At 39.4% G+C, this 27,958-nt stretch overlaps 2 protein-coding genes and 1 long non-coding RNA gene across 7 annotated transcripts in view; 2 read left to right on the forward strand and 1 right to left on the reverse strand.

The window, feature by feature from the left end:
• LOC114155602 (hippocalcin-like protein 1) overlaps positions 1-10,820 on the forward strand; it is a 57,266-nt gene extending 46,446 nt beyond the window's left edge. For both annotated transcript variants that reach the window (XM_028035569.1, XM_028035568.1), the window contains exons 3-5: positions 1,620-1,901; positions 5,605-5,710; positions 7,452-10,820. In XM_028035569.1, the coding sequence (XP_027891370.1) occupies positions 1,620-1,901; positions 5,605-5,710; positions 7,452-7,549 (486 nt within the window). In that variant the 3' untranslated portion in view covers positions 7,550-10,820. The remainder of the gene's footprint in view (positions 1-1,619; positions 1,902-5,604; positions 5,711-7,451) is intronic.
• On the reverse strand, positions 1,717-27,958 carry LOC114155600 (keratinocyte-associated protein 3-like). 4 transcript variants are annotated; one of them, XM_028035565.1, is made up of 7 exons: positions 27,851-27,958; positions 26,078-26,274; positions 24,410-24,469; positions 21,246-21,437; positions 14,501-14,650; positions 13,956-14,397; positions 1,717-1,850 (listed from the first exon to the last, which is right to left on the reverse strand). In XM_028035565.1, the coding sequence occupies exons 1-7, from the start codon at positions 27,861-27,863 to the stop codon at positions 1,837-1,839; spliced, it is 1,068 nt and encodes a 355-aa protein (XP_027891366.1). In that variant the 5' UTR covers positions 27,864-27,958; the 3' UTR covers positions 1,717-1,836. The 4 variants fall into 4 exon arrangements, with proteins under 4 accessions (XP_027891366.1, XP_027891367.1, XP_027891365.1 ...); XM_028035566.1 differs by lacking the exon at positions 1,717-1,850 and adding an exon at positions 9,436-11,023; XM_028035564.1 differs by lacking the exon at positions 1,717-1,850 and adding an exon at positions 12,997-13,759.
• Positions 11,047-12,840, forward strand: LOC114155603 (uncharacterized). Its single transcript, XR_003597792.1, has 2 exons — positions 11,047-11,510; positions 12,777-12,840. It is a non-coding gene; the product is annotated as an uncharacterized LOC114155603 (long non-coding RNA).

Here is a 27,958-nt window from a genome sequence, read left to right on the forward strand (position 1 = left end):
CAATTGATGAAAAGGGTTTGGGTCTCGAGGTTTGTCCGTGGCATTATCAGTTTGTAGCTCCCCATATCACTAACTGCTATGGTCTCGTTGCAGATTGAAAATGGTGTTTGAGCTGTTGTTATTGCTCGAGGAGTTTGCAAGTATCGCCTTGGCTCATCAATTGACCCATCGCCAGTTAATGAATGCAGTTTGCTCCCAAACAAATCGATCACACGCAATACCCAGCTTGTACAAGCTCTGAGGTGGTTCCAACAATTCGGGAAGGAACCGTGCAGGAACCGCAAATAGAGATGCATCTGGCAGAGGCTGACTGGGGAAGAACTGGTTAAAGCCACACCTGTAGAGAAGAGGCTGTAGACACCTGCAGGATCATTAGATTGGTTTGTTTTGTTTTTTGGAAGGTTATAGTGGAGTAATCATTAGTGTCGATGGGTTGGTAATGGTAACCTTGAGTAAAACTAACTTGTTCTTATGGTATCATAGTTCTAGTTTGAATAGCTTTCAGCTAACAGCTATTCAGAGTATTTCTACCATGTGAGCTCTAGAAGGTCCAGAGGTAAAAACAGCCATTTGGGTTATTTCTTGGAAGTTTCTGTTCACTCAAGTTCACTCTGAAAGCAGACCACATTTTCCACATTTAGTGTGGTCTGAAAGCAGACCACTAAAGAAAGCAGACCACTAAATGTGGTCTGCTTTCAGAGTGAACTTGTCAGACCAAGGAATGTTGACAGTTGTTTTGAAATTCTTGTAGACCTCTTGAAATCCCTTACAAGACTTCGTGAGCTGCTATAATCGTCTTTCTGCAGGCCTCAGACAGCTCTTTGGGTTTGAGTCCCTTGAGTCCTGGCCCGTTGACCTTTGCCACATGTCTTCCCTCTCTCTCACAACCCATTTTCCTGTCTGAGCACTACCTTAAAAAAATAACTTTAAAAAAACCCTTGCTACCAAATACCACTGTGTCAAAAGATGTTAGAGAGACCAGCTTTTTTCACACGACTGCTTATTCAACAGGATGTTGAAGAACTCTGACTTTTATGAAAAAGTGTCCAGGTCGTATTCTTTTAGAGGGGAAGCTCATGGGCTATAAATCGGAGCCTGTGGCCGGAAAGCCCGGGCAAACAACGGTGTTTTTTTATGACCCAAAAAATTTGCCAGACACGGGGGAATAAAAAAGATGGATTAACTGCACTGCCACAGGAACTCTCAGCCCTCAAGCAAAAGAATTTGTCTTATGATGTCCAGAACCTAATTCCTGGCTTCAAAATTGAGACAAGTTCGTCACCTCTTTGGTTCTACTTTCAAGGTCTGTTAAAAGAACATCTCTAACAAAGCCTAAGACTGATGGGACTTTTACTTCCCTTTGCTTCCACAGCACAATCAGGCTTTATTAAATGTGTCTACATCTTTGAAAAAAGATATAGCTTTTGCCCTCAGCTGTATAAGACCAAGCTCCTTTCCAACAGATCTACTGCAGTCCATTCACATTTCATAAAACCTTTACTGCACGAAGGCTACTTACACCAAAAAGCATTTTTGAGTTCTTGTTTAAACTTAGAATATGTATCCAGTAAAATATCTGTTAAAAGTGCTAAAATAAAGTGTTAATCTCTTTATTCCAGGGTTTCTTGAAGGATTGCCCCAGCGGAACATTGAATGTGGAGGAGTTCAAAAAGATCTACGCCAATTTCTTTCCCTACGGAGATGCCTCCAAGTTCGCCGAGCACGTCTTCCGGACTTTCGACACCAACGGCGACGGGACGATAGACTTCCGGGAGTTCATCATCGCCTTGAGCGTCACGTCACGGGGGAAGCTGGAGCAGAAACTGAAATGGGCTTTCAGCATGTACGACCTGGATGGAAACGGATACATCAGCCGTGAGGAGATGCTGGAGATTGTTCAGGTGAGCAAAGTTTTGAAGTAGGAGTGATTCATGGTTCATGCACTCAGCTGTGGACTATCCCAGTTGTGCCACCAGAAATTTCAAGACACATTTTTTTCTGACTCATTATCAGACTTAAATAATTACTTTTTTTTTTTTACTTTTCTACATTTGGTGTTCACTTTTGGTAAACAATATGAGCTTCCAAGCAAAGACCACTGTAATATCTGAGATCCTGTCCACAAAACACAGATTATTTTTACGTATTTTTTTTTGCTATTTTCTGTCGTTTCTCTAATACATATTTTTCTCAAAATATATATTTTGAAAAAACAATACAGTTGAAACCAGACATTTACAAAAAGACATAAGATTTTATCTATTTAGATTTAAAAACAAATGTTTTTTTTCTGTTTTAGGTCGGATTACGAAAATTATTTCTATCAGTCAGAATAATAACCAAGAATTTTTTCATAAGCACTTCAACTCTGTAACTTGGAGCAAGACCCGTTAGCTGTCATACAAAAACACTTAAATCCAAGTCAATGGGATTTAAGTGGGTCCACAAGGACACCAGTGTCCTCATGATAGTTAAACGCTTAAACCTTTTGGGTCTCCTTCCACTAGCTTTTCATAATACCCATCCATCCATTCTTCCATTTTCTTACACCCTTGTCCCTAGTGGGGTCGGGAGGTGCTGGTGCCTATCTCCAGCAAAGGCAGGGTACACTCTGGTCAGGTCGCCAGTCCATCGCAGGGTAACAGAGACAGACAGGACAAACAACCATGCATGCATTTACTCACACCTAGGGAGAATTTAGAGAGACCAATTAACCTGACAGTCATGTTTTTGGACCTGTGGGAGGAACCTGGAGAGAACCCACGCATGCACAGGGAAAACATGCAAACTCCATGCAGAAAGACCCCGGGTCGGGAATCGAACCCAGGATCTTCTTGTTGCAAGGCAACAGTGCTACCAACTGTTGTGCAGCCCTCCTCTGGACATAGTTAGTGAAATCAAGTCATGTTTCCAGGAAACATTCCTCTCACAAACACCTTTTCAGTTCTGCCACCAAATGAGATTTGACATCTGGGCTTGGTGATGCCCTCTCCAAAACACTGACTTTATTGCTATTAATCCAGTCTCTCGATAATAGCACACTATGCTTTCAGTTATTGTTCGTTTAGAACACCTATTTGTAGGGTATTCTAAACCTACAAATAGGTGTTCTGTTTGTACAAGTTTTTACTTCCAGGCTGAAGTCTTGAAATCTTGCTTCAATATTTCCAAGATACTTGCATCAATCTCTCCTGCAGCTAAACACTAACATAAAATGATGCTGCCACCCCCATTCTTCACAGTTGGGGTGCAAAGTTTTGCAAATCTTTGCATTAAATCCATTTTTCTAACTGGTAGCTGCAGCTTTAAAGAAATTAGTACTTCATTGCAAAGAGGAAACAGAGTGCTTGTTACAGAAACCTTCAGGTAGACCATGAAGCACCATGGTTCCTCAGAGATATGCATTAAGACAACGCGCTGAGGATCACTGCTGTGTGTTTTGTGCAAGTCTGTGTGGCTGTTTTATGGTTCTCTTGGATTAGCAAGTTAAATTTAACCAGCGTTTATCCCCGAGTGTGCAGAATAGCGGGATTATCCCTGAGCTCATAGAGGTTATGTTATACATAGAGGAGAAAAGAGGGGCCATTGTGTAATTGTGTGCCAGCAGAAGGAGAAAATGCTCCCATAAATCTGTTTGGCTGCTCACTAGCAGACTAACTTTACACATCCTAACCTGACACAGTGTGGTCAACTGAAGTATCCACAGAAATATGAACTAAACAATATTAAAGGAACATTATTTTTCTTTCAATACTCTTTTCTACACACAAGACAAGCAGTATTGTTAAGACCATGACTGGATGCTTTGATTCTTGCTTACTATTTATTACTTGACAACATCAATCAGATCCTGATGGAGGGAAAGTCATTTCTGACTAGTCTGTCATGAGTCATGGCAAGAATAGATCCCTGCTATAATCCCAAATTGTGAGACAGCGGAGAATTTATTAGGATAATTATCAGTCACATTTTGGTAGCAGTCCTGTCGTGATTGATAAGTATTGTAGCCAAGACCACGTAACCCAAGAACAAGTGAAAATCAAGGCCAGAGTCTAGCGAGACAGAGCCTAAACCAAGACCTGTAGGGGCAGAGACCAAGTCGAGACCAAGACTCACATTACATGACACAATAAAATATGAAACATGATCAAAATTCTTCTCAAATTCATTTGAAAGATCCACATTCCCATAAAAACACCTAGATATTAAACACTCAGAGCCAAAATAGCCACAGCTTTAACGTGTACGGGAGCTGGACATTAGCTAATATCGATATAATTCAAAATTATGCTTCATGTGGCTAGTCTCATCCTTGTTTATTATGAGAAATTAATCAACTTAAGACCAAGTTGTCACCACATTGCTTGTCTCCTCAATCTCTCAAAGTTAACACAGCATTTGCTCACAACCCTCGGTATGCTATATTAGGTGACGCTAGTTTGCGCACCAGGCTAAGTCTCAAACAGCTGACAAGAAACAAAAACTAGTTCCATAAAACATTCAGAATAGGCTGTACAGAATAGTAGCTAACTTAATCTGTATAGCTAATACACTGACAAATTTCTTGGGTAAAGAATTTTGGCAGGTTACTAATATAGCTAGCTTTGCTAACATTTACACATTACTTACCTTTCTTTGTGCTTCGTTTCTAGTGAGAATAAAACTTTGACGCAGTCCCCATGTTTCTGAAAGAGTAAACACTGCAGAATTTAGAAGTAGCTGTATGCTATAAATTCTCTACTCGATTTTGTTTTACAAATATATTCTTTATAATTTATGTAGCTGAATTGTATTATACTGTAGATGTGGCAGACATCTTCTCTTGCCCCCAGACAAATCATCGCTCACTCTCTTTCGAGCAAAAGTGGGCGGTTTCGAGCAACCACAACCTTCAATGAGTTTGAAGGTTGTGGTTGTAACGTCGCACAACGTATGCTGCAAACACCCTAAGATTCTGTAGAATTTTACCCTATAGATTCTAGGCGCGGCAACATTTTTCACTTGTTCATTTTTTTCTTTGGAAATCTCGTACTTAAAAAATGTGTTTTCTTCTTCTCTGAAAACGCTGCGAGGTGTGATCTACGGTCGGTTTCACGCCCCCACCCTCCCGGAGGTGGAGAATTAATGGTGACATAAACTGATTCTAAATCCTTTTGCGAGCCCGGCTTACACTCTGGGCTTTCATGCTTCTGTACAGAGGTTAATTTAATGCCAACAGGGGACGGCAAGGCGCTGGTATCGGTCAACAGATAGAGATGTATCAGATCAATCCTCTAAAGCTCTGCTGGTAACCCCCCAGCCATTTCACAGACGCAGACGTACGCTTCATACTTGCACATGTGATTCATGTAATCCTCCTAGTATGATGGCACAAGCATTCTCCTGATTGTTGCCGAGGCCCCGGGAGTTACAAATGTTGTTGAAGCGTGTAGCAGTCAGAGGAGGTTTATTAGCACCCAGAGATTCACAGTGACCCTGTTTGTCATCTCTGCTGTGCCTCGGCTAAGTCTCCGTAATGGCTCCCTGTTGGCTCAGATTCACTCTGTTTTCTCCTCTCTTGCCACCCCGTCTTTCTTCTCCTCCACTTTCATCCTGCACTTTCAGGCCATCTACAAGATGGTGTCATCTGTGATGAAGATGCCAGAGGATGAGTCCACGCCAGAGAAGAGAACGGATAAGATCTTCAGACAAATGGACCTCAATAATGACGGTGAGGCGGGGGGAACGGCACCGAGGCATGAATGATGAGGAAGGAGGGTTTCTTTTTTTTCATTTGGTTTGTGAAATTAGCTCATTTTATTTAGAGCAAGAGCTCGTGTAGCGGCGTATATTTTAGATTTTGGTCCACTATCCAACAGAGGTAATAATAAGCTAATTATTAGAATAGATAAAGGCACAACAAATTAGGAGAAAAGGTGAAAAAAGTGTTTTTTTCTTCTTTAGCATTTTATCAAAAGACTAGTTTATTTCAAATAAGGTAAAACCCATATCAAACAAAAACGGAAGAATTTTTTATGACCAAATATTTATTTTACATTCTTCTTTTTCCATTATAAACACTGGATAGTACGACGTGGTCCTAGGGTTATTGTAGATAGAAAAAAGGAGAAGTTTAGAAGTTACTGCCCACAAAATCTGAAATTCTTTATAAAAAAAAACTTAGAAATGTGTGTCTGAGTTTGAAAAGTCACAATTTTGCTAGAAAAAAACTTGGAAATTTCCAAACTAGAAATTGTTGTCAAATACTTCTGAGATTAAACTCAAAGTTTCTTTTTTTTCCCAGCACATTTTTGACTTTCCAAACTCAGAAATGTACACGTTTTTCTTTTTTTTTTCTAGAAAAATGGTTTTTCCATTTGTAATGGCTCTAATATAAAGTCGTTAAAAAGAGCTGCGTTCGAAAACGCAAATAAAATATCTAAGAAATAAAAATTCTGGATGCAAAGGTGAGAGGATTTTATTTAAAAAATTGCTAAACAATTTCTTTGTTTAGTAATGATTTTCTGTCTTTGATTCAACTCAAACACTTTGTTTCATAGATAAAGACAAGTAGCTTTCTGGTTTAATAATTTAGTAAAGTCAAATTCCACGGAAATCCTAACTAAACACATTTAAACGACTGAGTCAATGAGTTTCTCTAATTAAACGTTATGCGAATATTGAGCTTAACTAGGATTTTCTTTATAAGGTAATGATCTGACCTTACATGACCCTGGCACTCTGCAGCTCTCTCAAGTCGTTCGGGGTGTGAATGCTTGCTAGAAAATTAGAGACGTTTCTTACTTTCGGCTTTTATACAAAGTAGTTGCTGTACTGTAGGGAGATAAAGTGTAAATCCTCTGCTGATTTTGTAAGTTTCCTCACTACTGAAGCAATGAGCAGTGTCTAATTTTCTTGGTAGTTTCAATATATTGTAACTAAAGAAAATCTAGCTTTTTTTGGCTATTGATTAGCGCTCAATCTGGGCCTTCTCCCATTCACTTTGATTCCTCCAGTAGAGGTCAGCCAGTCAGCAAACAGAAGGAGACGCTGTGAACGGTGACGTCGATTTTCGCCGCTGTTTTAAGAGTTGTAGTCCACATGCAGTTTTAGCAAAGGCAGGGGAGGGAGTGAACGAAGCTGTTTGGCCCGTTTTGGCCACGCTTCCAGTTAGCTTCTCAACATTAAACTAGTGCCTTATATGCGTCACGGACAAATGTTAGCGATTGGGTAAAATTCAACCCTAAGCAGAGACCGCGCCTCCTGGAAGTCACCTAAAAATCCAGACCATCTGAACGAAGTAAAGCATGCAGACTGTACGCTTCACAAGGGGCTTTTTTTTAAATAGTTTATCTCAGATGTAAACGCAGCAATTTTAACAACATAGATCTTTTTTTTTATTGTAAATTATACATAATAGCAGTATCAAGATCCTGGAAAATAATGTATTTTTGTTTCTCTTCTGTTTGCAGGCAAATTGTCGCTGGAGGAGTTTATCAAAGGTGCAAAAAGCGACCCCTCCATTGTCCGGCTACTCCAGTGCGACCCCAGCTCCGCCTCCCAGTTTTAAAGCCCCTCCCCCACATCCTGCTGCGAGCTTGTTTTTACCCCCCACCGCCCTCTTCTCTATTTCTGTTGCTAATCAGAGCGTTCCTGACATCAATGCATGACGATTCACATCTCTCATATCTGTTTAGTTCTTGTGTGTAAGAATTTCATTTTACTTTTGGATTTTTTAGGGGGTTGGGGGGGAATGAAGGGACATGCTTACACACATAACGGTGTCGGGGTCCAGCAGGCGCCCGCCGGAGTTCCCGACTGTCTGCATCAGGATGAGAACGGCGAGAGAGAGAGGCTCTGGAGTTCACCTCCGACGCGAGTGTATATTATCATGTACATAACTGTATGTCTATGTGTATCATAAGATGGATTCAGTTTGTCTTCACTCACTGTGTGGCACATACGAAAGGCAGTATTATGTAGCTTCCTGTTCCGATCTCAGTGGGAGCTGTTGGGATTTTATCGCTGTATGATCTTTCGCTGTGAAAAAGAAGGCCTAAGATTCCTTTTGATTTTTTTTTGTAAATATCGACTGGTGTTTTTTTTTTATGACCATTTTACTTCCCTCCCTTTCATTTGTACATATGTTTTTTCTTTTTTCATGTGATTTTATTTATTCATTTTTACTCTAAATGTGCTTTTACTTTGATATATTGTTTGAGATGACTGTATTCCAGTTTACAACGGCTGAGAGAGTGAACGGAAAATAATTCTTTTTTTAAATGGATTTTGGTCAAAATGAAGGATATTAATTCCCAGTGAAATAAGAGGATCTCATGATGCATCCGATCAACAGCACCAGTAGCACATATCGTTGTTTTACCGCCATGTATTTACAGAGTACGGCTGTGCTTTCAATCTGAAGGGGTGTGTGTGTGTTGTGTGTGAATTCCGACTGTGTGCTTGAGTCTAACTTTTACAGTATTACCTTGTTGTGTTGTTTCTTATTAATACAGTATCTTGCAAGAAAGAAAATATCCGCACCCCTTTGAAGCTTTTCACATTTTCTCATGTTACAACACAAAAAAATGTCATGAATTTTGTTGGTGTTTTACGTGATGCACCCATCCATAATTTGGAGATTTAAAAAAAAAAAAGAGCGTAATACTTATGTATAAGCTAAAAACGTAAGTTTTTTGAGGGGCTTCTCTAGTCTTGCTGGCTAGATTTCTCCAACACCTCCAAAGTTACTTCCCTTGATCGATGCTCCTCGTTTAACCGTCAGTTTAGGTGGATGGTGATGTGTTAGTAAAATTACGTAGTCTGGTACTCGAGCTGAGTGGGGAACATTTGTTCCATTTTCAGCTGGCTCTGTTTGCTTTCATACTGCACCGTCAAAGGAACCCAACGCTTTAAAAAACCTGTTCACCTCCTCGCCTGAGGTGGTGCTGCACCAAGAACCACTGGCGGAAACACACAAAAACTAGAGGTGAGCAATACTGCCTTTTTTAGCATTATCAAACGTCTAATTGCAAGAACATTTTTGTAGTTTTTCCTTTGAATTAGTTTCCTAAAAGCTAGGGCAGGATTTAGGCAAGTCTTTTTTATTTTTGCACTAAACAAAGGGCAAACAAATTGTCATTTGAGAGCAAATCAAAACAAAATCTGTTTTGAGGTAGAGTTGAGAAACTACAATACAAGAAATGGAAAATTTCAAGTGGGGTTGTTAAACTACAGTTCTTGCCACGCTAGTATCAATGTGACACAGGTATTGATATTATCAATATTTTTAATAAATTCCCCCACCTAACAAAATCCTCTAAGTGCATCTTTAGAGAATGTAAACAAAAATAGGGTAGCATCTGATTTAAGTGGTTGTAAAATTTCACTTTGGTTGTTGGTAAAAGACCAGAGGCAATTTCTCCTGCTAGCGTTCAACTCTTGCGTTTGCTTAAGTTGTATTTACCCAGGATGCCATGTGCTGTAATCTGCTTCCTGCTGTTGTAGTGGTCTCTGGTTTGCTTGCCGTTCACATATCCGTTCGAACCACACCAGAGTTCACTTCAACCAAATCGATATCTAGGTTTTTAGATGGAGCAGAGTTCGATTGCCCATTCACTCCTCCTGAATCGAACCAGACTATACAGGCAAACGACGTAGAGTTCAATTTAAACAGACAACACAACGGTGATGATGGTAGGAAATTGTTGCCGTCCTACGGTTTTCTTCCACTTCACAAATATGCGCAACTTTTCTCTTGATCTGTCGCGTAAAATCCCAATAAAGTACATCGCAGTTTGTGGTTGTAATGTGTCAAAATCTTCACAAAAAAAATGTTCATGAGGTACTAACCATTTTGCAAGTTACTGTAAGTATGCTAGAATTCCTTAATATCGAGCAGTAAACTTAAGATAGTTGTAACCTGTTACTATAATGCATGATCCCACAAGCAAGACACGGGCGACTTTCACAACCACAGTTTACGCAGAGCGATACCTTTTTGGAGCTCTGCATTTTTGAGGACTACGACCTGTGGAGCAGCCCCCACTATCCTCCGCTCCCTCCATCCAATCTGTTTTTTTTTTTTCTCAGACAGAGAACTTACTAAGGGCTTGTTCATCACTCTTATGCTGAACGCTTTTCCAAGCGCCCAGATTGGTCTGCTTGAAGAGCAGTCGCACGAAAAGGCTCGTTTCAGGAGAAAAAGGATGCCGTACGCTTGTTCTCGTCTGGGGATTTCAAGAGCGATTCAGTTTTAATGGGCAACTTTAAAGTCCATGTTTAGAGCACCTAATTGACAGCAAGAAAAAACACCTCAAAATGTGGGTTGTTCAAGTTTTAACAAGACATCGGTGAAACGTCTCAGTATAACCAGATTACTGTTGCCCTCTCAATGCAAAGAATGTATTTTACTCTGTCAAATCAATTTATCTTTAATGTTTTAGTTTTATCCGATATCTAATTGATTGCCGCTGCGTCCAACTACTCCGACACGGATCTAAAAAAAGTCAGCTTGTACCAAATGTTTTGAACTGGAACTGCCTATCCAGCAGCATCTCTGCTTTGGGGATCCTTAAGTATCACTGCCTTCTGCTGGTAGGATAAGAAACAACAGTCAGAATTTCCTGACCCACTACGGTTTATTCCTTTTTTTTTTGAGTTTCTATTATCACTGCCTCTCCTAACGAACTGGTATCTTGTCTTGAAGAAAATAAAATAAGCCCCTCCTCCTCTTTTATCCTTCCCCTATTCCTGCACTACTTTTCTGTTGCATGAAAACCTCATACAAGGATGCAATGTTTGTTCTGTTGAACCTGACATTAAAAAGATATCAAAATATACCCTGTGTGTTTCGAAGCAGCATGTGTCGACCGCGTCCTCACTTCCGCACGGAAGAACGTCGTCGTCATCCCACGTTTCAAAAAGTATTAAAAGGGGCTTTATTAAGACACACCAGACAGGTTTGAACGTAGCAACTGGCCAGTTTCTTTTTTTTTTACCCGTTTGGACTTTAAACAGTCGTACCTGTCAGGTCACTGGCACACTGAAAGAAAACAATATTCAGACTGCAAACACATGCAAGGTGTACCTGAATACAAAAACATTTAATTAAATAACAAACACAAAAAAACACTTTCTGTATTGACTGTAACAAAATTACATTTTCAACGCAAGAATAGTCAGTTACTTAAATCTCATGCAGTCGGTGAGAAACAAACTTTCCTAGAATGAACTCACAGATTAGGAATGTAGCGGTTCAGTACTTGTTTGTAAACTCAGATGTTGGGAGAGTGGGGGGGGAATAATTAATAATTTTGGGGATGAGAATATTGGTGAGAAAATAAAAGCTGTTCACATTACACTCAACAAGGCAGTAAAACAACAGGTGAGTTAGCCAAACAGGTGAACACCACTAATTTAAACATTTATGCTTGTGACAACAGTAGTAAAATTCTAGAAAGCATTCAAATGTTCAAAAGTATCCAGTCAAGCTAAACCAAGTTGAGTCCAGCTCAGCTATCATATGTCAGGTATATGTCAGGCCTGTCACGATAGCAAATTTTGCTGAGCGATTAATTGTCTCAAAAAATTATTGCGATAAACAATAATATTGTCTGAAGACCTTTTTACACTGATGTAATGGAAATGACGTAATAATGCATGTGATTTCCTGCCAAAGATAAATACACTTTATTTTCAAAAGAATATTTAACACTGGAACTGATAAACAAAACAACCAAAAACAAAATGGATTCTCAGTCTCCATTAACAAAAAATGTACTTGATAAAAACTAAACAACATAAAGCCAAAGTGGAAATAAATACTGCATTCAACCAAAAGAGTGCAGATTATGAAGTCTGTATATTATGTTGCCCTTCAGTAATAATTAGATTTAAATAGAGAAGACGGGCACATCGACTACCTGATGCAATAGTTCACACTACATGATTTTTTGCTCCTATTTTTCCCCATACAACAATCTTAAAACGTTGGTCTTTCTAAGATTATGTGGTGTGTTATGGTAGATCATTGTTGCCGCTCCGATCCAAATCAGGGATTTTCCCCACTGGGAGCTTAATGCAGTTTGTTGAATGTGACAGGCAGCCAATCAGAAAGCGCGGATTCTCCTCCGTGTTTTCTGAGGGGAAATTACGTCGGGGAATCCCAAACAGCTGACACGGCGCAACCCGAAGTCCAGCGGACAAAACAACATTAATGTTTATTCAACATGCAAAGAATATAGAAATGACAAGAGGAGGAGTTGGAGCGAAATTGCTACCGCAGTTGATAAACCCGGTAACTTTTCAGCTGTTCTTCGTTAACGTGACGTAAATAGGTTCTAGTGATTTTCATTCAGTCAGGACTTTACGCTGACACTAGCCACATGCATTGCAGGTAGATTGTAGTAAAGCATTGATTAATGCCTGGTTTTAAAATTAGTTCACTGGACTTGCAGCCATTATTTTGTGCCCATTGTTGGACACCACACGGCAGGAACGAACCGGATCGAACCATTATACCTAGGATTTCTGTCGGCTAATGTGTGATCTGTCAGGTTTTGAAAATGGGCCGACAATCGACAGCGTGTCTTGTGCGCTGGGCTTTACACTAAGGAAATGAGGAAGGGAGGGTCAGTGGAGAGCACCGGAGTTGAGCCTTTTTTTCATTCGGTGTCATCAACAGAAAGAGAAAAAGGACGGAAGAGACGATAATGCCGATAATTGAAATGACGTCGATAGTTTTAATTTATCGTACGATTAATCGATTTATCGTTTATCGCGACAGGCCTAGTCAGGTATCAAAAATAATAAACACAACATGTCACTAGATAATGCTTCTGTGGCAACAAAAAAAAAAAAAGAAAAAAGAAATTTAATCTGTGAAGACTTGCTTTAATGACTTGCTGGGACATTTTGAGTTTTGGCCTATACATGTTCTGCCTGGACAGAAAATGTGTTCCACCTCCCCCAGGCCACAATAACAAATTGACATTTTGTTCTTGTAGACACAGTTTGGGAGTTCTAGCAATTTGTCCTTGACATACAATGTGGTCTAAACTTGATTTTTGTGTTGTCTCTGAACACTGTCGTGGGATTGCTCAGAAATCTGGAGTGGGTTACGACACAACACCGACACCACATGTGGCAATGGGAGGGACCTTTGGAAAATTCCCCAAGAGTTTTCCACTTGAGTTCTTATGAAGTATTAAATGTCCTGATCAGACAGAACCACCTTAAGGAAAATAACTAAATACTCTGTTTTTGTGGCATATGTACAGGCCTTACCCTGACTAGCTTTTGGTGCATTAAGTCAAGCTAACCATAGTTGAGTCCAGCTCAGTCATCATTTCTTAGCAGCATTTGGTACAACTTTGAATTAAGAAAAACATTAAACAAACAAAACAAAGCATAAAAAAATAAAAATATTTCCATGATGAAAAACAAACATATTGCTGGTTCTGATCTTCTTTTGTGAAAGAACCAGCTTGCTAGCAGCTAAAGTTAGCAGAGACGCTATGCTATCTCTGAAAGTGCTCTGGTAAATTTAGCTAACCTTATTTTTCAGCAAGGCATTTAATCTTTCAGTTCATAGCTGAAAATAAAACAGTCCTTCATGTCGTCAAGCCCATGGATACTGACACGTTCTCAGTTTAAAGTATTAAGTGCAGTTTTCTCTAATATAATCCAACCATTACAAATAGAAAGATGAGCAATAACACACCCCGTATGCTGCATCTGGTACAAACTTCCTGTCCTTCCCAAACTTCCTGATGATGCCCTATGAAAATAAAAAATGTCTCCTTTCAATAAGGATACGGCTTTTGAAAGCCGATTTATCCCAGACACACAAAGGGAGTTCTGTCTGTGTGATGCTGGACACTTGAATACTACTGCAGCAACAAGTAAAGTGTATTTAAAGACAATTTGGCCTCACAAACACAACTATATCCAAATACTGGACCTGTCGGACGTACCTCTCCTCAGGTTGTGGTGCTCCCCCTGCCCTCTTTGTTGACTGCAGCTCCTCATTTCTTGGCGTTCTACGTCCGACCAATCTCGGTGAGATTGCCGAAGAGGCTGCCTCTCTGAGGTGGGAAGACTTTGATTGTGGGAAGGAAGGGGCCTTTGAGGTGTGTGGCGCTCCAGTCTTGGAGGCGCAGTGGGATGCTTTGATGACTTGTTGTTGCTTCTTGGGGGGTCTTTATGATGCCTAGTTGGTTTACTGTGGTCTTCAGGAGGGTTGGTATAGAGTTGTGAACGTTCCTCGTGGCATATTGGTTGTTCTGTGTGACGTCTAGGTGATGTATTGTGGACTCTAGGAGGTTCTGTGTAGACTCGTGAAGGGTCGTGTTGCCTTCTTGGGGGCTCGGTGTAGTGAGGTTGAGAAGTTTCCTTTGCCGACTTTGCCACATTGATCTAAACAAACAAATGGTAGGACAGTCATTTTCAATACTGCCGACAGAAGGATGACATTAACTTTGATGTTCACATATTTAAATTTGTATGGCTAAAGACTTACGGGTCTGGTATAGGGTTTTTTATGTCTCATGCTTTTGCGGCAACCAGACAGCCCCAAGAAGGAAACACAGGCAGCAAGGCAACGAACAGAAAACACCATCTGAATGCTACATGATACAATCAGACCAACCCAGAGGATAATAGTGGTACTCTGGGGAAAAAATGGAAACACATTGGTTGGAAAAACACAATCTGGACCAAATCTAAAGCAAGAACAGGCGACACTGTCCGACATAAATGAGGATGCTGCTTGGATAATGGCGTGAAACAATGTTATCATATTATTCAGAGCTAGATGCCGAGGGGAGTAAAGAGCTTGGAAAGGCAAGTATGCATTGTGAATAAAAAAAATGTGCCAGACAATGCATCTTCATAAAAGCAAAGCGAGGGAATTGAAAGCGTAAAAGCAGCCTTTTATTGTTAGGCTTGCTTTGTAAACGATAAAAAAACATAAGAAGTTTATATCTGTGAGTCTGGAGGGTTTTATGAAAATCCATAATGAAATATACAGGAGTTGGAGAAAACCCTTACATGACTATTACATCTACCCGCCGACAAACTGTGTGAATGAGAAACAAAAACTCCAACACACACTTTCTGAGACAGAATCTTCCCTCTGGAAGACATATAGGGGATCCCTTGGTAATGGGTGGCAACAATCTGCGGACTCAGCAGACAATGGAAAAGGTTAGTCACTTTTAAGGCGGCTTACGTCACATTTTATACAAAGATATAGCAGAAAGAATCAATTAACAGTACAAATAAGGCATTTTTTCAGAAAAGTCTTAGTTTTATGTTGAAATACAAAGATGCAAAGGCTGTCATAAATCTGAGCTATTACTACATGATTTCTCTCCAATCTTGGTTTGTAGTTTCATTTATGATAAATGATGGAAAACACAAAACCAAAAGTAGAAATCACAAGAATTGGCTGTAATATTTCATTATTTAAATCAAATTGTATTGGTGTATGCTGTTCCAGGCTAAACTGGCATGACACGTTCTTGACATCCTCTTTCCATTTACCTCAGAGGTCAAAACTGGAATGCAGGACTGGAGTAACATCACACCCAACTTTATTTTCTGTGTAGTGATGCAGCTTCCACGACCTTATATGCAAGCGGCAGCAGTACTGTACGGTGGCCGACAGGTGCAAATGCGCAGCAAAAGAGAAAACATGCAAACAAACAAAAAACACGCGCATAAATTAAATGCGGCAAGCAAAAAGCGAATAAAATGCAGCAAACAAAAAGAGAGACGCAAACAAAAAAGAAGACACCCCCGAATGAAATGCAGCAAACAAAAAGTGAGACGCAAACAAAAAAGAAGACACCCCCGAATGAAATGCAGCAAACAAAAAGTGAGACGCAAACAAAAAAGAAAACACCCCCGAATGAAATGCAGCAAACAAAAAGTGTTGAAAACGGAAGTGCTCCAGACCACTAGGGGGAGTCAAAGAAAATAGTATTCATTTCTATGGGACCAGATGCAAGATTCAGAGAAAGAAATTTGAAAGAAAGTAAAGGTACGTATAACTATATTTCTTTTCAGAAATATAGTTATACGTACTATATAACTATATTTAGTACGTATAAATACTATACGTACTTATATTATAAAAAGATACGCCGTCTTTTATAATACACTCCTGATCAAAATCTTAAGACCAGTCCAAAAATTGTAAGAATTTGCATTTTGCACCATTGAATCTTAAGAAGGTTCTAAGTAGAGCTTCACAATGTTAAAAGGACAAATCAGTGCAAGAGACAAGAACATTTGAGCAGGGAATTGTCTGAAAACTGCATTTACACTCAAACATGATTTTTTCAGCTGATCAAAACTTTAAGACCATAGTCTTTAAAAGCCAAAAGCTGTGCAAACATCTGGATTCCATGTCATTTTCTGTGAAGTCTTTACACTGTCAAGACCTCCTGATGGAAAAAGCAAAAAAGCTCACTGACTTTGAACGTGGTAGGATTGTTGAGCTGCATAAGCAAGGCCTCTCACAACGTGCCATCGCTGCTGAGGTTGGACGCAGTAAGACAGTCATTTTGCATTTTTTAAACGATCCTGAGGGTTATGGAACAAAAAAGTCAAGTGGTAGACCCAAAAAAATTTCACCAGCTCTAAGCCGCAGGATCCGATTGACTGTCCGTCAAGACACGGGACGATGCTCTACCCAAATTAAGGCCATTACTGGTGCTGACTGCAGCCCAATAACCATCAGATGGCATCTGCGAGAGAAGGGCTTCAGAAACAAAAAACGTCTTCAAAGGCCACGTCTTCTTCAACGCCACAGAATTGCCCGTTTGGACTTTGCAAGGGTGCACCAAACATGGGACATTGAAAGGTGGAAGAAAGTTGTCTTCTCTGATGAGAAAAAATTTAACCTTGATGGTCCTGATGGCTTCCAACGTTACTGGCATGACAGGGAGATCCCACCTGAGATGTTTTCTACACGGCACAGTGGTGGGGGCGCCATCATGATTTGGGGTGCGTTTTCCTTCAATGGAACAATGGAGCTTCAGGTTGTGCAGGGGCGTCAAACAGCAGCTGGCTATGTGGAGATGTTGCAGCAGGCATCCCTCATGACTGAGGGCCCTCGTCTGTGTGGTAATGATTGGGTTTTTCAACAGGACAATGCTGCAGTTCACAATGCCCGCCTGACAAAGGAGTTCTTCCAAGAGAATAACATCACTCTTTTGGACCATCCTGCATGTTCCCCGGATCTAAACCCAATTGAGAACATTTGGGGATGGATGGCAAGGGAAGTTTACAAAAATGGACATCAGTTCCAGACAGTGGATGCCCTTCGTGAAGCCATCTTCAACACTTGGAGCAACGTTCCCACTAGCCTCCTGGAAACACTGGCATCAAGCATGCCTAAACGATTGTTTGAAGTCATCAACAAGAATGGTGGAGCTACTCATTACTGAGTCCTTTTTTTTGACACTTTGTTTCTGTTTTGGGGGGTTTTCGGGTTTTTTTGAGCTATGGTCTTAAACTTTTGATCAGCTGAAAAAATCATCTTTGAGTATAAATGCAGTTTTCAATTAATTCCCCGCTCAAATGTTCTTGTCTCTTGCACTGATTTCTTCTTTTAACATTGTGAAGCTCTACTTAGAACCTTCTTAAGATCCAATAGTGCAAAATGCAAATTCTTGCAATTTTTTGACTGGTCTTACAATTTTGATCAGGAGTGTATTATAGAATAACAGAATAATTTATGGGTAGCGTGATAGACTTTGTGTCAGTCATACCGTTCTGGGCTCGGTCTCGATTTTCTTTGACTCCCCCTAGTGGTCTGGAGCACTTCCGTTTTCAACACTTTTTGTTTGCTGCATTTCATTCGGGGGTGTTTTCTTTTTTGTTTGCTGCATTTCATTCGGGGGTGTCTTCTTTTTTTGTTTGCGTCTCTCTTTTTGTTTGCTGCATTTCATTCGGGGGTGTTTTCTTTTTTGTTTGCTGCATTTTGTTCGCTTTTTGCTTGCCGCATTTAATTTGTGCGCGTGTTTTTTGTTTGTTTGCATGTTTTCTCTTTTGCTGCGCATTTGCACCTGTCGGCCACCGTAGTACTGACTTAGAGGTCAGGGATCATGAGAAGCCTCCATATTACCAAACTAATCCCAACTACTGGGGGCTTCCCACTTCAGTTTGATTTTAGATTACCAATACAATGCACCGTATCTGACTTTCAGTAGCAAGTTGGAAAGCTTGCTAAGTGTGATTTGCACATTTCCGTGCTCTGTCACTAGGTTAACTAGAGTTAGAAACGCAAACCAATAAAGTGTTTTTCCACTGATTATGCATGGCACTAATTTAATGAGATCATTAATGAGATTTAATGAGACCTCTAACGAGGCCATCTTGGGTTTTGAGGTCAGGGTTTCTGAGAACCTATAAAAAGGAGGAGTCAGTTGATTTGGTTTGGACTTGGAAGTCAGAGCAAACTGAATGTACCGGATGCAGCCAACATATATTAGCATAGGTATTGTTTGGTTTTAAGAAAATAATAAATAATAATCTTAATAATAATACAATAAAATTAAGCTAGTTTAATAAAATACAGATTTGGAGGTGGAAATATTTTTCAAACCTCACTGGAAGTTTAAGAAACGAAAGCAAAAATAATACTTTATTTGTGGAGGGGTTTTTTGTACAAACCTGCTTAACCATGTACATCTATTTTCTTTAAACACAGGATGTATTACGAGTCTGTATAGTTTAGCAGTACAAAAAGTTTAGCAGTACAAAAATACAATGAGACAATGTCTCATTGTATTTTTATTACTTTGTTGACTTAGTGTGCCAAAACGCGGCTCTTACGTTTTAATTAAAATGCCATGTCAGCAAATAAATGGTGTGTCGCATTAGTCACAGAGGAACAGGCTTGGATTTGGGAATGATGCCACACCCAAGTTGAGAGAATTAATAGTTAGGTTGAAAAACCAGAGAGATTTCCTCTTCGCTTTGGTGCCAACTAAGGGCAGCAACACAAGCCAAACCCTCTATTGTCACATTCACACTAAAGAAACGTGTTGCTAACACCAATTTGTACTACATTGTTTGTGCAGACGGTTTAATGATACTGTCATAGATGATGACTATCTCAGCTTTTACTGCGTTTTAGTGATATTGTGGCCATTTTGAATATTGTACTTGAAGGTGCTTAGTGACCTCCGAATTTAGTACAAAAAAAAAAAAAAACAGCAAAAGTGTTAATGTGTTATGGACTATATGCACCATGTATGCAGAAATTATGTTTGACATACCAGAGGCTATAGTGTCAACACTAAACCTTAATTTTTCCTGTCAGAATATAATCTTTTAACTAGGAACGCAAAATGTATTTTCAACAACATTCTATCGGTTGGTATTAGTCATTTTTAACATATTGATTTTGGACCAATGACAAAAATCAAGGCAATAGTAACATGTTTGCATCTTGTTGCTATTTATTTCTGGAAGACGTTGGTCATGTAATATTGGTTTGGTCATGTGAGAATGATAGTAATGCAGCAAAGGATTGTGGGGAGTTTAAGTGAAGCAGAGAAGCAGTGGTGAAGTTAGCGGTGCGGTTGTTTTCTTCAAATTGTCTAGAGGTAGTGAAATATATGTATTGATATCAGTAAGTATTGATTATTGGACAATATTTTCATATGGGTGCATCCCGACTTTAACCATACAAATAGTGACTTATCCAGGTATATGTGGTAGTGGCCCTTCAATATTCAATTGTCTTACATTTTAATAGTAGTGGTATAGTCCAAATGCCATTCAAACCAAAAATGCAGTGAACTGATCAATGCTCATATGTTCTGAAAAAAAGTGTGTGAAAAATCTGAAACATAAATCTGACGTAAGGCAAGAATTTACAAAATTAAAAAAGAAAAGACAAGGAACACTGAGTATCATAATCAACTATTCAAAAAACATGTATCTCACCAATAAACACCAAACGACATCAGGTACACAAAAGAATGCACAGGAAATGTAACTATTACAGAATATCAACCAAGAGTCAATAGGTTGATCTTTCTCCAATCTATGAAAAACAAACTGCTGTTCGCTGAGCCTGTGAAGCTTTCATTTAATGCTCTGGAGAGTTAGATGGTCCAAAGTCAGTCAGAATTAAATTGTTTTTCAGCTCAAACTGCAAAGCAGCTTCTATTAATCTGGATAAGATTTAAGATACAACCCAATTGGTTTAGACAGCTACTTCCCTTAATAAAAGGAAAATAAAACTAATTTTTTTATGTACTCTGGTTACATTTGTTTAAAGATCTGAAACATTTACTTGTGACAAAAGGGTAAGAGAGAAAGAAATCCGTAAGGTTGAAAATACTTTTTTCACAGCATTATATAGTAGCTTAAAGTTAAAGCTCAAAGGTTTCGGCATAAAAAAAGCAAACTAGGTCTGTGGAAGACATCTGTACACCACCCCACCTTTAAACAACCAGGAATATACTTCTATGCTATTACTGCAGAGACTACACTTAACCTCAACTTTGAAGTTTCTACTCTACCCGGTCGATGAATGCCAGCTGTACAGTAAATACAGTGTTGACATGAGTATAGCAACTCAAAGTAGAAAAACACAATGGCTTTAGGGATTGTACATCTGTCCGGTTTCTGGCTTCGAGCTATTAGCAGCCGAAATCCGACTGAGCCACGAAATCCTGCGCACGTCTACAGCTGCTCTGCCATTAACCACCAGCACCAAGAATAAATCCAGCTTAAGACAAAGGTCCTATACTGAAAAAACAAAACAACTCAACAGTTGTTTTGATGTGTGTCAGCAGCTATGAGGCTAAACAGGGTTGACAGTCCATCAGTAGCACACAGGAACAGGAAGCAGCCTGGAGAGCACTGACTGGGTCAGGTCAGCGTTTCTGCCACCAGTCCATCAGCTGCAAAGCGTGACTGACTTTGTGACAGCGAGGATAGACGTCAAACCTCCTACTCATTGGCCAGTGCACTCGGACACAGAGAACAGTGTTAACTTTCCTGCTGGTGGTCTGGACTATCCAAAATTGTAATTGCTTCTCCATTAAATTATGAATTTTCTGTTGTTCAGTCTCACAAGACAGAACTAACGTGTGTTACTAGACTGGTAGAAACCAGCCTCTTGTTCTACGCTTTGCTTTGTACAGAGGGTCTGGACCCTCAGCTTTTGAGAAACATTGATTTGCTAAAAGCGACTCTTGAAGTTTAATCTCTTGAGTCTGACAGAGCAACACACTCACATAGACACGGGTGAGGTCAAAAGGACACTCGTTGGTAATGCTGGAGTAGCCGATGACATTGGGAAAGCGGCAGTGAGTCAGGAGTACCCGCCTGCCGTTGACGATGGTCTTCACTAGAGACACAAAGAGCCCAATGGTGGAACCTCCAGCCATGAACGATGAAACCAGACTGATGGAGAATAAGGACCACGTCTACGGAAGGAGAACAGAGGTTTAGCTCTAGTATCCAACATTAGAACTCAGTGGGTTTATGTAAAATAACGCTAAAGACACAGTTGTAATCAGAACCGCCTGGTGTTCTAGCATACCGGAAATCTACAAGGCTGCTTTATCAAAACAACATACCGACGTTTGCGATGGGTGTTACACTGAACCAGCATTCGCCTTTATAAAATATTTCAGTGCATCTAAATGAAACAAAATGATAAACTTCAAATTATTAATTTATTTTGTTTATAGAATGGTTGGTTGCCACTACTAGCCAGTTTGGGCTACTATGAAGAGTACGTAAAGAAAATGTGCCAACAGCAAGTCCTCTATCTAACAATAACTGATAGGTGCAAAATAAAACCCCCAATTCGAAGTAAACCTTTGAAAGTACATTATATTGACAAAAAAATATATAGAACAATAAACAATTATTTAAAACTTCACTAGCTGTTTTTTTTAGATCGTTCCTCCTGTCAGTGTTTTAAAGTAGTTTATCCTTCAGCATATCTATGATTACAGGTTTTTGTGTGTTAGATCTCGCATTAATTTCACAACAAAGATCGGTATGCTGTTTTGATAAAGTATAGCCTGCAGACCTCTGGTATGCTATTCTGACAAGGAGTGCCAAAACGACAGAACACCCCTTTATTCTGATATCTGAAGGTCCCCTAAATGCTTATATGGAGTCTGTGTTTGTTATGCAATCTCAGTATAAATCTAGTTGTTGTGTGAACACGACAGAAGTTTGTTAGAGAATATTCAAGAACAAACATCAACTTGAAGACTAAGGAACACAGCAGATAGATCAGGGAGAAAGTTGCCTAGAGATTGAAAGCAGGGTTAGGTTATAAAACATTATCCCAGCCCTTGAATGAGTCAAACATCAGGAGGGTTTTTATTGGTTAAAACAAGTTAAATCCAATAAATCAAAACCAAATGAGTCCATTTCTTCTTCCACTTCACACATATGCACCACCTTGTGTTGGTCTGCAACGTAACATCCCAATAAAATACATGGGAAAGTGTGGGTGTAGCAGGACAAAATGCGGAAAAGTTCAAGTACTAGTATTTTTTTTTACAACAAGCTGCATCGGGTTACAGGAAACCTGTCGATATGTCATGGAAATTAAAATGGGTGCGTTACTGATGGCTCGTCAATGCTGACTCACTGTTGTGGCTCTCTGAAGGCCAACTGAAACTGTGCTATCATCATCCGTCATCTTTTGTTTGCAGTGACAGCGTCATGTCATTACTAATCAGCATAAACGAGACATGCAGTATGACTAAAACAGTAGGTGGAACAGGAAGGCAAGGTGGAACCAGCAAGAGCTTGGAAGGATGGTTTGGACTTTTGTTAAATAAAATAGAAAACAAGTAGAACTAGAAAGATGCACATAACCACCGTCATATTGCCCATTTCTAAAGGAAAACGTGTAGCCTTTGGTTACCAGGATGTTGGTTTTCTAAACCAAGTGTGATGTTTTCAAGCTAATTTCAACTTAAAGTTCTAAATTAGAAATGTTGGATAAGTTTTTATTTTTATCGCAAAGATGTTTTAGAAAAAACAATGAATTAAAGAACAATCAGCTGTTTATGCTTGTAGAGAAAAAGAACATCGATTACATAAAATGAGAACATATGAAAATAGGAAATAAAGACACGAGTACGCAATGCAGACAACAATGCAGTAATGAGCAATGTTGACAAGGGGAGCTATTTGACAAAAAGACAAAATCCGTGAGTAAGCAGAGCTTTAGAAAGACCAGAGATTAAGCACTAATTTTAAAAGATCCAAATCAGAACCAGGAAAGACTGGAGTGAGCACTTTTACTTTCCCAAAAAATTCTCAATGCAGGAAAAGTGGGTGAGCTTTCTTGAAAATAAGTAGGTTAAAACTAACAAAGTGGTTTTTGTTGTTGTTGTTTCTAAACACGTTTTGTCCTTGCGTTATAAAGCAAACTAAAATCAGTGGAAGAAGCAAACAGTAATTAACTGTAGCAGCATTTTTCTCAATGTCTGAGCCAAACAAACTGTGAATATTTTAACTTCCTTTCTAACCGTCACGTGTAGCATTAACTGAAAGTGACTTTTAGGGTCAATTGACATGTTGAATAGTGAGCGGTTGAAAAAAGAAAGAAAATTGTGGCTTTTTATTTGTACTGGCTTTTAAACACGAGTGGCAGATTTTTTTTAAGATTGCCCCTCCTTTATAAAATATATTTTTCATGCAATATTTAAGAGTTCAAGGGTTTTTATATTGACTATAAAAATAAATGACACTGTCCAGGTGAGCTCATATGCTTTATAAAAAGAAAAAAAGAAGCCACTAGCTCTTTAAAAATGACTGAAATGACTCACCAGTCAAATCAAAGGTTAACGACAGATCAGATGATTTATAGTGAGGAACATATATCTTAAAGCAACCACAGCGTTGTAGGAGGCGCACTTTCATTCAGCTCTTGAGACGCTTAATGACTACTTGACATGAGATGGTTGAGGAGCCAAACGGCTGCATGTTAACCTATCCCCGCTCTCGCCAACAAAAGGAAACAGGTTTAATCACGCTGAGGCCAACTCTGGTCAGCTGGTTGGCTCGTCAGGCTTGTTCGAGCTGCCGGACAGCTGACTGAGTAAACAGAGCAAAAAGCACTGCCTGCACAGAAAGAGAGAGATGGAAAAACAAAAAACAAAAACAGACTCTTCCAGCTCCGCAGGGCCAGACTGAAACAACTTGCTTTAAATTATAAGTCATAAAGGGAGGAAAGCTGAGAAAATAAAGCGGTGCTATGAAATATCAATTTGTGCATGCACACGGCAGGACACGAGCACCGTATCAGAGATTAGATTTTTCATAAAAGGTAAATCAGAGCAGAAAGCAGGAGAGAAGATATGAAAACATCAGGGAGGGTGAAAGCATACCTGCAGGATCAAATAAAAGCTGAGGGAATACTAACCAGAGGTTTGCTCTTCTTGTTTTTTGACAGGATAATAGCTAGGATCCCAACGATGACACCCTGCAGGAGACAGACTGATGAGATTAAAAGAAAATTACCAAGAGCCAAAGACAAGTGATGGATTTGTCACATTTAACAAAAGTGATGCTAATGTATCCCAAAATTTAATTTCGCAAGCTCCAGCTCTCCTTTGGGTTCATCAAAATTCACAGAAGGATAACTTTGTAGCATGTAGATACTGCCATTGGAGTTTTCAATTGAGGCGGTATTAAGTACCAGAAGATAAGAACAAAAGCAACAACGTCATGTGGCTCAGTCATGTACTAAAATTCTTCAAATTATGAGTTTCTGCAGGCGTCACTAACTCAAATTTAGCAGGGGTCTAATAGCAGCTAGTTAGCGGTAGCAGAGAATGCCATGAAGATGTCGGCGTGCAACTCAAACTTTTGACACAATAGTCGCGAGAAATAAAAAACACATGCAATATACGAGATTAAATACTCCTGTTAAAAGAAAATTTACGTGTGATTAACATATTAAAAGGACAACTTACTTTTTAAAGTGAATTTAAGATATTTTATGACCTTAATTTTAGATACGTGAATGCGACGGCTCCCTGAAATCCAAATACATTTTAGCAAACATTTACAAAGACTAAAAGAGTAAACAAAGAATTTTTTGACTAAGCAATGAAGATGACATAATTACCTCAAATCATCACTTCTCCACATGACAGAATTTTATTTTAAAAATATATGTTTTTTATATATGTTATAATGATCATTATTACACCGTAAAAAATATTAGCTTTATAAATATGCCACTCAGCCAGAACCAACCAATCAGAGCCAGGAGGGGGGTCTTAGCGCTGTTAATCACTGTCATGTACTTGCTGCTCACATATTCCCCACTTGCTCTTTCCTACGTTGTAGCTGGTTCACCACAATAGAGCCTGCCACGAATGCTGAAACTAGTTAGCATTGCCATCAGTGACGCTGGAAAAAAAAAAAAAAACATTTCTGGACGGTAAGTTGTTTCACCGCCATTAGCCTATTTAGCAGCAGTACACAAGGATGACTGACAGCACTAAGACCCGCCACCTGGCTCTGAGTTGGGTTGTTTTTGACCTAGAGCGGTGAACTTCTTAAGACGGCAACAGAAACTCAAGAAAGAGGCGGAGGAGCTTAATTTTTTCACCGACTGTCTCATCGTGACAGCTTTGACAAACATGGAAAAACAGATTTTCGTAAAAGTTACATACAGCAGCTCTAACTGACACTGAACAGGTTTAAGATGTTTTTTCTTCACACATCAGTTGTAGAATTTCAACTTGTGTATTAGAACATGTTTTTAAGAAAGAACAAAAACAAAAATGTGTCTATATCTTCATTAAAAAAAACACGTATTAATCTTTTTTAGGATTTCAAAATAAAACTGTCCTTGCAAGACTTTTGTGGGAGGGAGGGGGGGTGGGAGGGCGTTAAAAAAAAAATTTATCCCAGTGTGTTGAAGACCATAAAGGCAAATAAGGAAAGCAAAAACAAACAATTCTGGTTCAGAAATTTTAACCTAGTAATTACAATTATTAACCAACAAACAAAGAAGAAAAACAAAAACGGGAAAAAATAATAATTCACTGCTTCTCTGCAGAGTCCGCCCAGCACTCACCAACATGCCGGAGAAGAGCGTGACCACATTGGAGATGGCGTAGCCCATGCCTCGCACCTTCTCGTGCAGGTTGATTTGCTGAAGCACGATGCCGTGCACCACCGCCCCCAGCAGGAAGTTGACGTGACCGACAAGGATCAGGCTCAGACCCATCTTCATCAGGGCCGGCGGCTCCTCCAGGTTGTCGCAACACGTGCCTGGACGTGGAGAGCTCAGGGTTACACACCGAGTGACAGGAATCCTCGACAACGTTACGTCAGGCATAGACCTTGTCGTATTGATCAGCAGCTGGGTCAAACGCACCGCGGATGTCACCTGTGTTAATGATTGGCTGCTGAGCACATAACTACAGCACAGCTTGTGCACACAGAGACAGACCCAAACCAGACTACAGAACGCTCTGATGAGCTTTCCTAAAGGAACACGTTTTGGTTTGGACCACGGAAAACTGGTGCACATTGGTGGCACTTATGAAGGCTCTGAAAGCGTCGAATCTATTAGATTTTAATTTGAAATTTTAATGTTCAGTCATGGTTAATGGTTTTGGCAAGAAATCCTACCTAAATATTAGATATGCATTTGACCGAAGTTGTTGGTCCAGGCTATTTTTAGACTCTTTCATAATGTTTGGTGAGGACGATGTCTTTTGGGTTGAATTATGAATGAATAGATTATTTAAATTCATACTCAGTTTAAGCTCATCTAGTTATAGCACTAATAGTAAAGTCAAACTTGTTGGCAAGCTGAAGATTCAGTTTTCTACTAATACTAAACGTAATTTCTTACTCTATATTGAAAGTGTTTTGTTTGGTAATCACAGATTTCAAGACAAAAGACTCATATTTCTGATCAATCATGTGTTTCTTGCCAAGTTTCATATTCACACAAGTAAAACAATGTAGAACAAACCGCTTTTTTTTTTTTGCCCTGTTTGTAATGGATGTAAAAACTGTATTCATACAATCTCAGATTCCAACAACAAAAAGGTTATAAAAGCAACAAGTATTTGTAATGCACACAACTGAATTCTGTAACTCGCATTAATTTTTTAAAGTTCTCTTTTAGTTGTGTTATGTCATTTGTTTAGTTTTAGGTTCTATGTTTTGTTTTTGTTCTTCTTTGTGTCCCTTGTTCTTGGATATGAAATATATTTTTCAGAACTGCTGCACTACTTTTAAGAGAACTTCTAAATAAAGTTGCAAAAAAAAAAAAAAAACATTATTTGAAGTTTAATTTCTTTCCACATTTTTTTGCTCACAATTCTAATCAGACATATTGTTTAATATCTTTTTTAAGTGCTCATATGAAAGTGTTTGCACATTGATAAACCCGTTTAATTGGTTACATTTCTTTTATCTGTGTAACCAAACCGAGTCTGATTTAAACCTTTACCCTGGCTACTGTTCCAATCTTTACATGTGAGGAATTCCACACTGACATTCCGTAACGACCTAAGACATCTCATGTCCCGAGGCAACCACCTGAGTTTGGCAGAGCAGTCCGACAGGATATTTAACTAATAAAGCTGCATATTCCTAACAGACCTGTCGTCTCTAAGTCAGAGTTTGAAACGAAGGCTAACAGCGCGGAGGCAAAAACGGTTAAAAAGGCTGTAAAAAAGAAAAAGAAAAAAAAGCGTCATTATTATCGTTAAGATGTATTTTGAAAGAGGTTTATCAAAAATATAAACTCCTTGTGCCAAACCCAACACTTAAACAAATACGGTGAAAGTGTTCCACCGCGATGAAGGCGGACAGGTGAGTCTATAGTTACCTGCGAAGCCCATCTCTGTTAGGTCACCATGCGGTGCGTCTGGCGGCGGGTCTCAGCGCGTGCTCCCGCTCCTCTCAGGCCCGGACGCCTCCTCCTCAGTCCCGTCAG

This window comes from Xiphophorus couchianus, chromosome 13, assembly GCF_001444195.1.
Source record: "Xiphophorus couchianus chromosome 13, X_couchianus-1.0, whole genome shotgun sequence".
In the NCBI taxonomy this organism is placed as follows: domain Eukaryota; kingdom Metazoa; phylum Chordata; class Actinopteri; order Cyprinodontiformes; family Poeciliidae; genus Xiphophorus; species Xiphophorus couchianus.